The sequence below is a fragment of the Cupressus sempervirens genome, chromosome 8 (genome assembly GCF_028749045.1).
Source record: "Cupressus sempervirens isolate cs-2001-9-10 chromosome 8, ASM2874904v1, whole genome shotgun sequence".
NCBI lineage: Eukaryota > Viridiplantae > Streptophyta > Pinopsida > Cupressales > Cupressaceae > Cupressus > Cupressus sempervirens.
The window spans coordinates 587,462,225-587,478,524 of NC_143125.1; the positions used below are offsets into that span (position 1 = coordinate 587,462,225).

The following is a 16,300-nucleotide window of genomic DNA, read 5'->3' on the forward strand; positions in this document are numbered from 1 at the left end:
TGTGGAGAGCTTAAATGGGTTACATGATGTTAGAGCCCTTACTTTTGATAAGAGGGCTAATATTTTAGATATTTTGGCAAGAACCAAATCATTTATCATTATGTTGGATCTTGAATGTTATAAATTGATTCTCCAAATGTTACAATATTTTTTGACCAAAATTAGGGAACATCATCAAAACAAGGTGAGGGTTTGTATGCAAATGTAATGTTCCGAAGGCGATCTTTGTCTGGAGGTGTTTCTGTTCGGAGGTGATTACTGTTCGGAGGTGATTTCGGTTTGGAGGTGACCTCGGTCCAGAGGCTGCATAGAAGGGAGCCGAAGGTTGCACAGAAGGGAGTTAGAGGCCGGACGAAAAGGAGGCTAGAGGCCACACAGTAGAAAGCTGAAGGCTGCATAGAAGGAAGTTGGTGGCCGCATGTAAAGGAAGCCAGAGGCCGCACGAAAGGGTCCTAAAGGCCCACACGGAAGGGTCCCGAAGGCCGGATGAAAGGAAACCAGAGGTCGCATGGAAAGGAAGCCAGAGACCTCACGACAAGGAAGTCGGAGATCGCATGGAAGGTAGCTAGAGGGCGCATGGTAAGAGGTCAGAGGTTGCATTGTAGGAAGTCGGAGGCCACACAGAAGGAAAGAAAACACTTACACGAATAAAGAAAGTGTTGTATGGGATTTGAATATGCTATCTAGTAAGTACAATGAGTTCCAACATTATATGCTAGATAAGATAATATTAGAACACCAATTGCACAAGATATATGCCAAACAAAAATAGATGTTGAATATAGATATTTTCCAATTATATTTGCAGATAAAGATGGTGCTCTAGATGTGCTAGATTTGAAGCAAAGTAATACAAAGAATTGAAATAGGGTGAGGGTTGAATCTCGCTGAAATTGAACTAGCCAAGTAGGGAAGCTCTTCCACTTCTGAAATGATAATTAATACAAAATTCCTACAAGAATTTGCAGTGCAAAGAAATAATTCAAATCACATAATAAAATAACACAACCTCACAGACATAAATGCCCCGTCGAGGGAGAAACCAAGTACCAATAGGAGGCACGACAAACATCTACGGAAACAATTAAAAGTAAAATGGGTCTGAGATAAGTTGGATCAATCGGCCCATAAACAAAGGTTGAATAATTTATTTATTTTATGCCTAAAACATTACAGTCCTCTCGTCCTAAAGTTTGCTTGTTTTCAAGCAAATGTAACGTTGAATGCTGAAGAATGCGTTCACCTTTCCAAGTGGCATCATCGAGCAACAAGTGCTTCCATCGTACCAAGTATTCCTTCATGGTACGGTTCCACAATGCCTTTTCTTGAAAATCGATGATTTCGTCCGATTCTAACAATAGTTTCCCTTCATTGAGCGGTGGAAGATTTGTGGTTACTGTGATTTTCTGTCCCATAACTTTCTTTAGGCAGGACACATGAAAGGCACTGTGGATGCAGCTTCCTTGTGGTAGTTCAAGTTCATAGGCAACTTCATCGATGCGACGAATTGTTGTCGGTAAAAACTATATTATAGCCGACATGATTAGTTAGTGTTCGAAAGGTTGCGTTATGGTTAAGTCACCCCTTCAAGAGATATATGTACATCGTCCGAATGGAATTATAAAGCATCATTGTACTTGTGATTGTATACTCTTCTTATATGAATAAAGTACTATCTTGTTCTATGTTACATTCTAGTCTCTTAATGCAATAACTATCCATTTACCCTATATGGTAAACATTTGGCGCTATTGCCTGTTGAACTTGGTACAAAAGATGTCTTCTTAAGATTAATGCCGAATTTTCTCAGTAAAGATCGAAATAAAATAAAAGAAATGGATGAGGTCTGCACAACACGAGAAGCAATAATTCTTACACAACAAGCAAGACGAAGGTAGAAGTTTCAGCAGCTTACCGGCGGGCACCAAAGTGGTGAAGGAGTATGGACTGATGGAATGCATTCACCTAGTAGACCACGGAGTGTCGAGGACTTGCTTGAAGAAACGCGACAAAGCTTAAATTTGGTGGAAGAGACAAGGGAGGAGTTCCTAAACTTGTATACGCCAAGGGTAGAGAATCCAGATAGAAGAGAAGGAATCCACATGGCTTGAGGTGCCGAAGGAGCATGAGTGTGGGGTGAACTCTTTGTTCCTGATACACCAGAGGAATGGATACAAGTTGAGAATTGAACAACTGCGCTCGTAGAAGACCTCTTCACACCACAGAGTAACACGGGTGTTCGGAATAGCATGGTTTTGCAGAACAACGTAGGTACATAGAATAATGTGGGTGCTTAAAACAACGCGGGTGCACAACAAGTACAATAATTACAGAAGAAGTTAACAATGGCAGGGCCAAAGGAAAAACTACCAAAATTTAATGGCGATGGGATGGTTGATCTAGTTTGACATTGTAAAATGTGCAAAACGATATGTAATGTGAATGGCATAACGGACCAAGATGACTGGATCTGACAGTTTCCAGCTATCCTATAGGGTGTAGCAATCGATTGGTTTTCAGATAACGACCCGAAGAAGTTAATTACATGGGCGAACGTCAAGAAGGAATTTGTAGCATATTTTTGTCTACTTAGGGATGACAATGACATTGTAGTGGAAATTTGCAGTACAAAACAGGGAAAGAATGAAATTGTCCCTGTATACGCGAGGAGATTGAAGGAGCTAGTAGGAAAAATGGAAAGCCCACCAGCAGGCGGGTTGAAGAAAAATGGTTCGTTGAAGGGCTATGACAAACACTATGGAAAAGATAAAAATAGTACCCCCAACATCATAAATTGAGGCATATAACTGCGCAATGGACTTAGAGAGCGAACACAAAACCGACAAAAAGAAGAAAGACAGATCGTCAGATTCTAGAAAGACTCATCCTTTGAAAGCAGTGGTGAGGCATTGAGTAAAAATGTCCGCGTACTACAGAAGGATATGCTACGCATGATGAAAGAATTTAAAAACATGAAAAAGAACCCAGGCCAAAACAAGGGGAACTATGGTGTACAGATTGCAAGGAAGAGGACCACACAAAGGGCTCTTGCCCTAAGAACCAATTTTGCAATATTTGCCAGATTGCGGGACATTCTACCAAGGAATGCTCGTTCAATATGAAAACAAAGGGACACCAATAAATGCTTCTAATGCAAGAAGTGTCCACCTTGGGAGAAGGAACAAATACAAACAATGACATAGCAACCTCAGGAGGGTAGCGAAACAAGAGGCAACGACAACAATAACAAGAGCCATAGCCAGATAGAATACGATCCAACTAGACAACCAATGATACAATTTTGTGTGTGCAATCTCTGGGGCCACTTCGCCAGAGATTGTACTTTGTTGTGCAAATGGTGTGGTCCTGGATGTCACAGGGTTGGATTTTAGCTTATGCCCAAGTTAAGTCTTCCCCCTTAGAATCTCCAACCACATGTGGCATTGGCAATCCCTACTTTTGACTCCCCATATGGTCCAGCCATTTTCATTCACCTAGACTACGCCTACCCCCAAACTTCATCAAATGCCCACACACTTGATTGCCTAAACAAACACTCCTACAGAATAGAAGCACCTGCCGAAGCACTCCTTACTTTGGTTCTCTTCCATTTCTGCTCCATGCACGCATCCTCGAGCTCATAGCTCTACCCTTGTTCAACCCTTGCTTAGCCCTTATGATATCTTCACCTCGGTGTCCCCCATAAGACCACCTTACTCCAATATCGGCCATATGTGATCTCAACTCCTCGAGTCTCTTGACCACCCTTGATCACCACTGATCTCCATAACGCCACTCTTGGAACGCCCAGAACTACTACAACTCCCCTTGTTCAACTTTGCTGACTACTACAACCAAGCATTGCACCACTGCATCGAGAACCAGTATGACTCCTTTGCTGAAAACCGCATTCACACTGGCTGACTTAGACCACTGAGTTCCCCAAAACCAGCTCACTACGCATACTGCCACAACATACTCGACACTACAACACCTCGGAACATTCTAGAGTCCTCTAGTCCAATCTTGCATGTTACCTTAACACGACTCTATCTCCACGACATTCCTTCGCTTGTTGGTCTCCCCTAGCTCCCCCGAAACCTTGAAGCCCATCCTCGTTCCTCTTGGAACTATTGACTGCCTTAGCCAAACTCTGAATCCAAACATTGAGCCCCAATTGCCTCGATACTATGTCTATGTCTACATGCCCTCATTGGTGAACACTTTGTTCTCATACATTCGATGCACTCAAACCAAACCCTTCATGCATCCATGCAATCTTACCCAATCCACAGATCCCTTTGCAACACAAGACCTACTTGAGTTCCACACCCTAGCTCCATGATTTGCCCAATCCCTTGGACGCTGTACTCCATTTCCAACTTGGCTATGCCACTAAAGCTTCTTATGCCACTAAAGCTTCACTTCTGAATCACTTCACTCATTGCTTCACCCATTTCAATCATGCACCACAAGCCATTGCTTCTAGCCATCCATCATGACACCTCCTCGAGTCATGTCCAACAACTACCTCTTTAGATACTTGATACGGATCTGCCCCATGACTCGGCTCACCATGAGCAGTATCTCAGAACACTATACCCTGAGCACCATACCGGACGATACGGCCTTTGAGATCCCATCCCAATGCAAGCCCACTCAACCAAGCACCCTGGATGTACACCCGGTGTCATACCCCTTGGATATCGCTCTACATAGATATCTGGCTCCACAATACATCCCCCACACAGCTAACCATATGCCCCCAATGCTCCCACTCAGACAAACCGTTTGCCTCCTACTACAGGACTAGGTACTCCTTTTCCCCAACTTTTAGATCTTGGATAACCCATAGGGTGTCATCCACAACATTGGCTCAGCTACTCCGCTTCACTAAGTTAGGGACCCTTGTATTGTCGCCAAACCTCACCATGTCATGATAAGGTGGAGGTACTCTTCTTCGCTCCAATGACTAGACTAGAGGGAAGGACTACTCTTCTTCGTCCCTCGGGGGAGGTCGACTACCTAAGCCACCCTTGATGCACACTGGCACTTACCCTTCGTGGTTACACCTCAGCTCGGCTCCATGCCTCGCCTACGTCACAACTATGCTAGTGGGAACATCACATAGCACTGCCCCAGGATTGTATCTCAGCTTGGTTCCACACCGGGCCTACACCACAACTATGTTGGAGGGAACATCTCACAACATAGCCCCATTGGATACACCGTGGATCATGTCCATCCTATGCCACAACTATGTCTGCCCAACACACGACATAGCCCCATCTTGCTCCTTAGCTCAGCCCATACCTCACCTACACCACACCTGTGTGCAACCAACTTTGTTGCACAGGCGCATAGCCTTTGAGTTTCATCTTGTGAATCAACAACCCCTTACACTGGAGACCACGATGACTCAAAATGCCCTAAACCTGGGGTGAACTTGTTGACCATAGAAAGATGTGATGAAGAAACATTAGCAATCACTCGCGCACAAGCGAAGAAGGCAACATACCCAGATTTGGAAGAAGAAAAGAAAAGGATGTAGCAAGCAAAACAAGAAATAGAAAAAGACATGTTGGTTGATGAATGGGATCCTGAATGGGAGACTGTACAACTGGGCAACATTACTGGCAGAGTGAATGTATGAGTTCATGACACTTTAGCGCAAGACGTTCTACATGCCCACTATGCTATTGGATTATTCCTGGATGCGACAGTGCAGATGATTCATCTTGACAAGCTGGAGGTCAAACTTGGCCCGCTCGCACCAGGTGAGCCCCCATTATATAGTGGAGACACTTAGACACACTAGGCAGACAGAAAGCTATTGTCTAGCAAAGGCGACCCAAATAGGAGTTGGACGTAGGTTCAGAGCATGGGAATACTGATAGCGGCCGACAGGAGACATCATTTGACCATAGTGAGACTGATAGGGAGGAAGAGGATGAAGAGGACGACAAAGGGGTTGAAGTCATTTCCGCCACACTGTTGCTATTCACATGGCTTGCACTCTGGATGACAACACATTTGGCCCCTATGAGTGCACACAATGCACACATTCCAAGATTTGGACAGTTCAAACAGCCAGTAGTGATGACCCCTATCACAGTAGGGACTCAGCCGGTTGCAACTACCCTAACCATTCTAGAGGCCATGGCTATAGTTCAGATAGAGTCCCACCCATCGCCCCCTACAACTTTGCCAGACGAGGTGATGGAGTTACTGGCATAGGAGGAACTTGAGAGTTCGGGGACACCGCAGGTCAGATTGGAGGTAGTGGGACCCAATGTGATGGTCACTATAGATAATGCATTATTGGCTACTAGTGAGGGTGTTGCAGCACAAGACTTGAGTGAGTAGGACTTGAGCACATACTTGAGTAGGATATTTAGCATTAGACGAGTAACACTAACATCTAGCACTCTCTCACCTATGAGAGAATTATCATAGGCAATGGATCTTCAAGCCCCACCAGAGGAGAGTCATCCTACCATTGCAGTTGAGCTATCACCCGCACATTCGATGGGAAGTACTGCGGAGAGGATGTTAGAAGCAGTAGAGTCAGTGATGGCCACGAAGCACCCTACATCATCAGGCCCCTCGATAGCTATAGGAGAGGATGTCGAGATGTACTTAGCGAACATGGTGACTTGAGGTCACCAAGTAGTGATTTCAGCACAGACACGTGCTTTAGAGGCAGTGGCGCGGGAGTTGGAGCAGGTTTTGTCATTCATGCGGGTTGGTTGTCCAGCGACCTTCTTAGTATGTTTCAAGGCATGAGGATGGCCAAACATGGAGACCCTAGAGATGTGGCAGGAGTGGATTGCTAAGGAGCCTGTAGCAGAAAACAGAGTTGAGAACCTTAAGTGAGAGATAGTACAAGTGTATTGGGAGGTGTACTATGCTCTACGAAGAAGTGAGGTGGATCAGGTAGCAACAGTGAGGGCTCAGGAGGAAATAGCTACCAGATTAGCCATAGTAGAAGCCAGTTTGGCTATGCATTAGTCAGCTTGGGAGATAGAGTGGGCAACACTCATTGCTGAGAGGGAAGCAGAGAAGATAATATTCGTATCCTGGTGGATGCGAAGAGGGAGTTAGATGCAAAAGAGGTGGAGCTCCAAAACATAGCTGAGATGATGAAGAGGGCCTTAGAACTTTAGATGCAGGCCAAGTTGGATTTGAAGAGCCAGATGCAACAGGTACATGAGTTCCGAGCACAATTGAACGAGTTACGAGCACAGGGGACAGCTACTACACCCACTCCACCAGGGACGGTTCCTTCTTCTTCTTAGCTTTTGTCTTGATGTACTTAGTAGTTTAGTTGTCTCTATTTTGTCATCCGAAGACAACTTCTCTTTGGGGGGGATGATGTTGTTGGTAAAACCTATATTATAGCCGACGGGATTAGTTAGTGTCTAAAAGGTTGCATGATGATTGAGTCACCCCTTCGAGAGATATATGTACATCGTTCGAATGGAATTATGAAGCATCATTATACTCGTGATCACATACTCTACTTATATGAATAAAGTACTATCTTGTTCTGTGTTACATTCTAGTCTCTTAATGCAATAACTATCTGTTCACCTTGTACGATAAACACGAATTACACTGTAGGGACTATAAAATGCATGCTCAATTTCTCTTTTCCCTTTGCCTTCAATGATGATTGTGTGTACAATTGGGGTCTGAGATATACCAGGTCCCCCACCTCAAAATTGCTCTCAATCCAATGTCTATCAGCATAAATCTTTTGTTAATTCTGTGCCCTTTGAAAATTTTCCTTCAAGAATCTCAGAATGTCTGGTCCTTCCTATAGCTTGTCTTTTGCTCTCAGTGCGTGGCTGTCAACCAAAATCATGTCCACAAATGAAAGGGGCTCATATTCTTAGAGTGCCTTGAAGGGAGCCATCTCGATCAACATGTGATACATTGTATCATAATAGTATTCTCTGATATGCGTCCATTTAATCCATGCTCATTATTGTGCTGAAATATAGTCCCACAAGTAACCTTCCAACCATCATTTCACAATCTTTGTTTGTCCGTCGGTTTAGGGGTGGTAGTTGGTACTTGGAGATAATTCTATTCCTGCCAACCAAAATAATTCTGTCCAAAAGGTACTGAGAAGTCGACCATCCTTGTCACCAAGAATGTTTCGGAGTAACCTGTGCAAGCAGAAAACTTCTTTGAAAAATATGTTGGCCACTTGTGCGGCCTGGAAGTCTGAGGAGATGGCAAAGAAGTGTGCATACTTCGTCGACCGGTCAACTACTACGAAGATACAATCCCTTCCATTTACCTTTGGAAGTCTGGTTATAAAATCCGTAGAGATGCTCTCCCACTTCTGTTCCAAAATCGGCAAGGGTTGTAATAATCTATTGGGTAAGGTGTGTTTGTATTTGTTTTTCTGGCATATTACACATTCCTGCACGTATTGCAAGACATCATCTTTAAGTCCCTTCCATGAGAACCTTTCCCTGACTTGGCTATGTCTTGAGAAACCTAGGGTGTCTTGCCAACGGTGAGGCATGCATTTCCTTCAGGATCCTTTTCTGCAATTTAGACTCGGGCACTAAATATATTCGATCGTTGTAGTAGATGATGTCGTCAACTACCTTATATCGATCATCTTGAGTGTCGCGATCCATTAACTTACATACAAATGTGTTTTTAGAGTATTCTACCAATAAGTGTGCTTTCCGATTGGCTGAATTCTGGGATAATAAACAAATGGTGGGTTTTCTTGACAAAGCATTTGCTACCACATTATTCTTTCCTTTCACATATTCAATGTCAAAATCAAAAGCTTGACTCTTACTTAAACATATTTGTTGCCTCTCATTTAGATCCCACTGCTTCAAAAAATATCTCAAGCTATTATGATCGGTATGGACAATTAACTTGGCACCCACCAGATATTATCAAAACTTGGTCAAGGCGTGCATGATAGTCAACATCTCTTTGTTATAGATGGAATATAGATGCTCAACTGGTGTAAGTTTTAGACTCTCCTACGCTATAGGGTGCCTTTTCTTCATTAGTACAACGCCAATGCCCTCTTCGGACACATCACACTCCAATATGAATGGTTGAGTGAAGTCAGGTAAGGAAAGAACTAGGCAAGTGCTCATGGCCTCTTTTAACTTGTCAAAAGTGTGTTGTGCCTCTTTATTCCATTGGAAGGAGCCCTTCTTAGTTAGTTCTGTTAACAGAGCATTGATTTGAGAGAATCCTTTCACAAACCTTTTGTAGTAACTGCACAACCCAAGGAAGCCTTGCAACTCAATAAGTGATTTTGGTGGAGGCCAATCAAGGATAGCCTAAATCTTTTCCTGGTGGACTTGTACTCCAAATTTATTAACATGTCCTGAGTATAATATCTCTGTCATTCCAAATTCACACTTGGATTGTTTGGTGAACAAGAATTGAGCATCCATGATCCCGAGCACTTCATCCAAATGCCTCAAGTGTTCTTCCCATGTTTTATTGTAATGAAGGATATCATCAAAGAATACCAGCAAGTCCTTTTTTGAGTGGCTCCTAGATTGTCTTCTCGATTTCATCTTTAAATTTTCTAGGATGACAGTAGGTGTAGTGATAATTGGTTTGGTGTCAACTTCTAATTCCATGGTGTGCTTGAAACTACGATGGGGGGTATGTGAGGAGGAATGTTTGCAAAAACTCTATCATGCGTATTCAAGATTGCCATTAGCTCATCATACTGATATGCCCATTGCCTTTTTATTGGTTTTGTCGAAACAAAGCAATGTGCAACCCACACAATGTCATGATGCCGAAAAATGGCCTCCATCCGTTGAGGGAAAACTTCCTTTCGTCCCTCATTGGCCATTCCTCTGAGAACAACCTTCTTTCCATCAACAACAAGAGTGAAGTCCATCATTTTGAAACTCTATGTGTATTCATCCAACAACTCCTTCCATTGTATGCCAGGAATGACTTCCATATCATCCAGGTCTGCTATAAAGAAATGCCCTGTCACTGTGTGATTAGCCATGGTGATACTCAGTTGGGGAACAAGGTGCGTGTACGGTAACCTCTGGTGACCTTAACTTGCCTCCATAGGTAGACCTCTTTGTTTCACCAAAGATGAGTTTATAAAATTTAGAGTGGCTCTGCTATTGAGCATCTCAATGACCCTCTGTCCCTGGAGGGTTCTCTATACTCGGAATACCGTACATCTCGAGCTTCTGGCTAGGGCAATGGTTCTTCTGTGTTGTACCAATTCGACTATCTTCTCTGTACAATTTATGTTGACAATCTTGGAGTCCCCCTGTGGGTGACTTCCCTCTAGGGATAGAGTTTCTTGATCGTCCTCATCATTAGATACAACTTCAATGTAGTGTATTTCCCTTTCTTGAGGCATTTGTGCTGAGGTTCCCACAACTCCTTATAGGTGAAACATAATTTCTTCCTTTAGAGTTCCTGTCTGGTAGCTTCGTCCAATAAAGGCTTCTATGACGGAGGTTTGTTATCTTTGTCTCTTGGAATCAATGACAGTTTGGAGTGGGAGTAAGCACGAGAGGATGATGTTGATGACATTGCCATATTTCGCGCCTTTTTGATGGCCTCCAAGAGGGTGGTAGGATTAAAACTCTTTACCCAACCCCTTAATGTTTTGTCAATCCATTCATGAATAGTACTATCCTTCTCATTTTAGAAATGTGATAACCAGAACAAAGAGTTTCGGGAATTTCATGATGTACTGTTTGACCGATCTTTTTCCCTTAATTGTGCCAATTCTCTAAAATTAAGTTCCGAATCTTTACCATCAAACTGATCTATCAATCTTTCAATAAATTCTGCATAAATATTTACTTGGTCATGTCCTAGTGTAATGGTACCATGATGCCACCATTCATGCACCACTCCCTCCAAGTGGAGTGTTGCAAAGTTAATTGCTTCCTCTTTTGGCATGCCTGGGCAGATATGGATCCATATCCATCAAATATGGTGACATGCTCACTTTACTCAACTTTCGTCTGAGATCATTGTTAAAATATCCTTAGTTTTTGCCTCCAGAGTATCACATTCTCAATTCTACATAATGTTTGTAGGATATATCCTCTTCAAAGTTTGCATTCTTCCTCTCTTCTTTCGGTTGTGCTTGAACTTCCCCAAAGGTTGGTTGCCTTCCTCCGTTTGGTACCTCTGTCCGTGGAGGAAAAGTTGGCATGGATGGTCGAGAGCTTGCCGGATAAGGATTTGCCTTTTTTGAGACCATATTGACACTGTGACCATTTTGTTTGTTGGATATCTTATTTTTCGTTACTTTTCGAAGAGTTTGTTCCATAAGTCATTGAGTGTCATTGATCTGTGCTTGATTCTGCCAAAGATCTCTCAATAGTGTCATGACTTCAACAAGAATGGGTTCTTGATCTGCCATTCTATCAATTGAGTGGGATCTCCTTTGTTTGTGGCTATAAACTTTCATTCACTATCCAAAGGTTGTTGGGATCACTGGCTCTAATACCACTATAATGTTTTGAAGACGATCTCTGTTCGGAGGTGTTTCTGTCTGAAGGTGTTTTCTGTCCAGAGGTGATCTTGGTTTAGAGGCCGCATGGAAGGAAACCAGAGGCCACACAGAAAGGAAGCCAGAGGCCACACGGATGGAGGTCGGAGGTTGTATGGTAAGGAAGCCAGAGGCCGCATGGAAAGGAAGCAAAAGGCCTCATGGTAAGGAGCCAAAGGCTGCACAGAAGGAAAGAAAACACTTACAAGAATAAAGAAGGTGGCCTACAGGGTTTGAATCTGCTATTCGGAAAGTACTGTGAGTTCCAATGTTGTATTGCAGATAAGATAATATTAGAACACCAATTGCACAAGATATATGGTAAAAAAAATAGATGTTGAATATGGATATTCGCCAATTATATTCGTTGACATAGTTTGCAAACTCTCCGAGTACTCTCATAGTTACCGAGTACTCTCAAGTTTTTTTGTTGGGCGAGTACTCTCAGGTTTAACTCTCGCGTATTTATAGATGTTAAAAAATGTAGGTAAACATGTTGATGCATGGAAAACATTGGAGTAGATGCATTTTTCACATCATTTTAGTGCTATAAAACTATACATTTTCTCTATTGATATATCAATTACTAATTTAACACATTTTATAATAAAAAATATATATGTTTATTTAAGAGATTTTGAATTTTAGTACTTTCTAAGTTGTCGAGTTTTCTTCAAGTTTTTGTTAAGAATATGCCGAGTTTTTCCCGAGTTGAAAATTTTGGGCTTGCCGAGTACTCTCCGAGTCCGAGTCTGCAAACTATGTTCGTTGACAAAGATGGCATTCCAGATGTGCCAGATAAGTAAGAGGGTTGAATCCTATTAGAACCAAACTAGCCAAGTAGGGAAGGTCTTCCACTTTCAAAATGGTGAACAATAGAGAATTCCAAAAGGAATTTGCAATATAAAGAAATAATCCAAATCACATAACAAAAATAACTCAACCTAATCAACATAAATACCCCATTGAGGGAGAAATTAAGTGCCGACAGGAGGCACGACAAACACTTACGGAAACAATTAAAAATAAAATGGGTGTGAGATAAGCTAAATCAATCGGCCCATAAACAATGTCTTAAGAATTTATTTATTTTATGATGGGAACATTACATCAAACCATTAAGTCCTTAATCTTCGTTGAAGATGATGATATCTGTAAATGCTTCCTATTCAACTTGTTGGTCATTTATAGGAATGAAGATGCTATATCATTTATTTCTTATGAGTTCTCCAAAGGATTGGTTGAACACAACATTGAAAGATTCAACAAATAAATGACTGAAAATGAACTAATTTCTATGGGCTTAGAAGTTAAAAGGTCTGAACCACATGAGAAGGGAGTAGATTTGTTTCACATGTTAGGAGATTTGGATACCTGGTCATAATTGTGAGGTAAGGAATATCAATTAGGCAAAGTTGGAACCAACAATGCAAAAGATAAGAATCCCACAGTTTTGTTCTAAGTTCTAACAAATTAATACAAATGCTTGTGAGATGGATTCAACTGTTGTTATAGGTAAGGGATATACCAATCTCTATATTGGTGACTTGGAAGTTGTGATTGAGACACATTTTGATGAGGATGTTCCTATTCAAGGAGAGAACATATTGGAGTCTCAATATGTTTCCAATTAGGTGTATAAATCTTCATAGGGTGAGAAATTTCTTGAAAATGATGACATAGCAAGAACCTTGACTTTGTATATAGATCAATCAAACAAGGAGTTTGAGGCCTATGATGACACTCTTGAAAGCTGTGATAAGTGGTGTTGTTTCTAGCAATAGTTCCCTTATGTATGATACTGCTTTTGGAGGACCAATCAAATAATGCATTCCAAGATGATGGTGCTGTAACACGTACTTTGAAAAATCAGTTGAAGATAACCAATGATATGATAGTTTCAGTCTTAATACATTTTGATGACAATCAAAAGATCATTGAAGACCTTGGCTCAAATGTTCAAATTGAGATGAGGCAAAAGGGCATGGGAAGTGATTTTTTTGCAGACTTGCAAGTGGTCAAAGTGGCTCTAGAATCAATGAAAGCTGATTATTTTTGTTTACTTTCCTATAGGGACCATATTTTAGAGATTGCTGAAGTGTATGTTGATAAATTGAAGGAAAAGGAGGATAAGGTTAATAACCTCATCAGGGATCTTAACGATACACGAGATATTGGGGAGTATGGAGATGGCTTTTCAACAAGCATAAAAAAAGACTATTGTCAGTGATCATATCAGGAAGTAAGAGAACAAAAGGGCTGAGTTTTTAAAGGAAGTGATTAAGAAACTAGACAACTTACAACGGACTTATGACTTGGATAGCTCTCCCAAAAGATCAAGTAATAATTTTTTGGACCAGCCAGAATTTCAGTATGAGTTGAGAGTAAAGGATAATATGCAGGTTGTTGACAATTCTTTGTTCGAGGTGGATGTTGATTGGACAATTGATAATCCACTCTTTGATTTGGATGAGGAAGTTCTTTCTAACTCCATTGATGAGAATGTAAATGATTGCAGGATTTGAGATCCAGGTGCAGTTTCTAGTGATGAATTTTGGTCACAAGATTGGAGTTGTGGATTGATTTCCAGAGTTATTGCTGCTCAATCTATGATCAGCTTACACAAGGGTTTGGATTTTGATCTACAAATGGGTTGGATGGATTCAATGGTTCAGTAGTTGAGTAGTTCTTGGTTGAGAGTTGATGGTAGATATGGTTTGAGCATAGGAGATGGATTTTTAGCCACTTACCCCTGATTCCTATGTATTTTTGGAATTTCAGATTGGTTACTGTAGTGCTAGTTCCTTTGCACCATCATTGCTGGCTTTGAGCAGTTTGATTTTACACTAGCAGCTTATAATGGGTTGATATATTTTATTGTGTGCATGTGATGGGTGTTATGCACTTCCATGGGAGATCATTTGTAGTTGGTGAGTTGTTCAATGTTGATGGCACTTGAGATACTACAGTCTTCTCATATTTGATAGCTATGAACATGATAATTTGGTATTTTTGGTGCATTACTTCAATGGGATTTTGATTCCGGGCATGGTGCTATTTATATCAGAGTAGCGCAACAAATTAACAGAGCAACATTCTTGAGGTCGATATGGGATCTTGGTGTCTGGTTTCTGCATGCAGGTGCAGGTTTCTTGAGGGCAAGCAATCTTTGGGAAGAGAATATTGTAATGCCCCCTTTTTTGGTACATTAGAAGTCAATAAAATATCTAAATTTTAAGTTGTCAAATTACATCAAATTTAATGATGACTTAATCAAATTATTCAAGTAATAAAGTGACTTTAATCGAGCTTAGTGAAAATTAATGAAGTCATTTTAATAAAGATACATAGAAAATGAATTCCAAGAGGTTGGCAGAGGGAAAACGAAGAGTCACATGGATGTGCTATTAAAGAACATTAAGAGGCTCATTCTTGGTATGCTTGGTTTATGCTTGGCTTTATTATTTTCTCTTGGAGAATCTGGGAGATTCTAGCTTTTAGTTGTGAAGCTTGAGGACAGAAACCTTAAGGATTTCTTGGTGGATTGGATTGAAACCCAATTCGTTCCTTGGTGGATTCGTACCGGAGTTCACAACTGGGCAAGTTTATGACAAGGTATTTCATATCCATTTGAAAAATAAGGTTATGATGATTTATATTCATAGTTAATTCAGATCTTATTTCAATCTGATATTATATGATTTTCATATAATCAGTTGGATAAAAGGAAAGCAGTTTGCATGTAAATGTTTGTATAGATTTTGTGGAACATTTAGAAAAGTTTGGAGCAAATATCCATAGGGGGATATCTTACACGAGTTCTACATATAGATTGTGATTCAAATCTATTAGACTTAGTATTTGAGCATTCATCGATCCTTGGATTCTATGAGTATTCAATTGCTCTGCTGCGCATATATTGTCTTATAGGTCACCTACTGTTCATAGAGGGTAGCTGGTCACCAAAGCTAAGGAAAATTATGCTGCTGCTGTACTTGATACATATGCATAAACATATATAGGTTAACAGTCCACCAATCAGTTTGAAAATCAGCACACATGCATGCTTTTAGACTTTAAACTTATTGTGTATACAATATAGTCTCTTTCTTTGTATGCGGATGGTGAAAAATTGCTGGAGATTAAAACTTCCAAGAAGTTCCATCTATTAATTAATCTATTATATATTCCGTATCTAATTTGTCCATTGTGATGGGAGGCAAATGGCAAATTATAAGTACACTATCTGATCTTACTTCTTTTAAATACTAGATGAATGATAAACAATTAGAGTGGTCATCTGTTTTATAGTATTTGTTTCTGATGCTAATAGATCCTCCTCCTTGCAGGTCGTATTCTCAATAAGAATGTTGAAGGATGTACTCATGCTCTTTATATGCGTTTTCCTTCAAAAGAGGTTCTGGCGCAGTACTATAGAAATCCATTTCAATCAAGAGTTCTCAATGAGTATATCATTCCATATTGCCATGTATGATCTGACATGTAAACACTTATCCATCTCATTTTCTAGTTTATCGTTTGTTTTACTTGTGCTTTTGCAATATAATTTTGGGATTCTGGTTGATTACTAGTAGCTTCAACACAAAAAAATACATCATTCAGGGGCTTGAGTTCAGTCTTTTTAGTTGCAAGTTTAATGTACATGAGAGACATTAAGAAGATAGAATAATTTCAGTAGCACCTAAAGGGATAAGGTGGATAAGTTTTAAAATTTCATGGTTGGAATCGATTCGCTGG

General features: G+C 40.8%; 1 protein-coding gene across 2 annotated transcripts in view; it reads left to right on the forward strand.

Moving 5' to 3' along the window:
- Positions 1-16,300, forward strand: part of LOC149543804 (Stress responsive alpha-beta barrel domain protein) — a 93,169-nt gene that overhangs the window by 75,421 nt on the left and 1,448 nt on the right. For both annotated transcript variants that reach the window (XM_089798489.1, XM_089798490.1), the window contains one exon: positions 15,892-16,031. In XM_089798489.1, the coding sequence (XP_089654615.1) occupies positions 15,892-16,031 (140 nt within the window). The remainder of the gene's footprint in view (positions 1-15,891; positions 16,032-16,300) is intronic.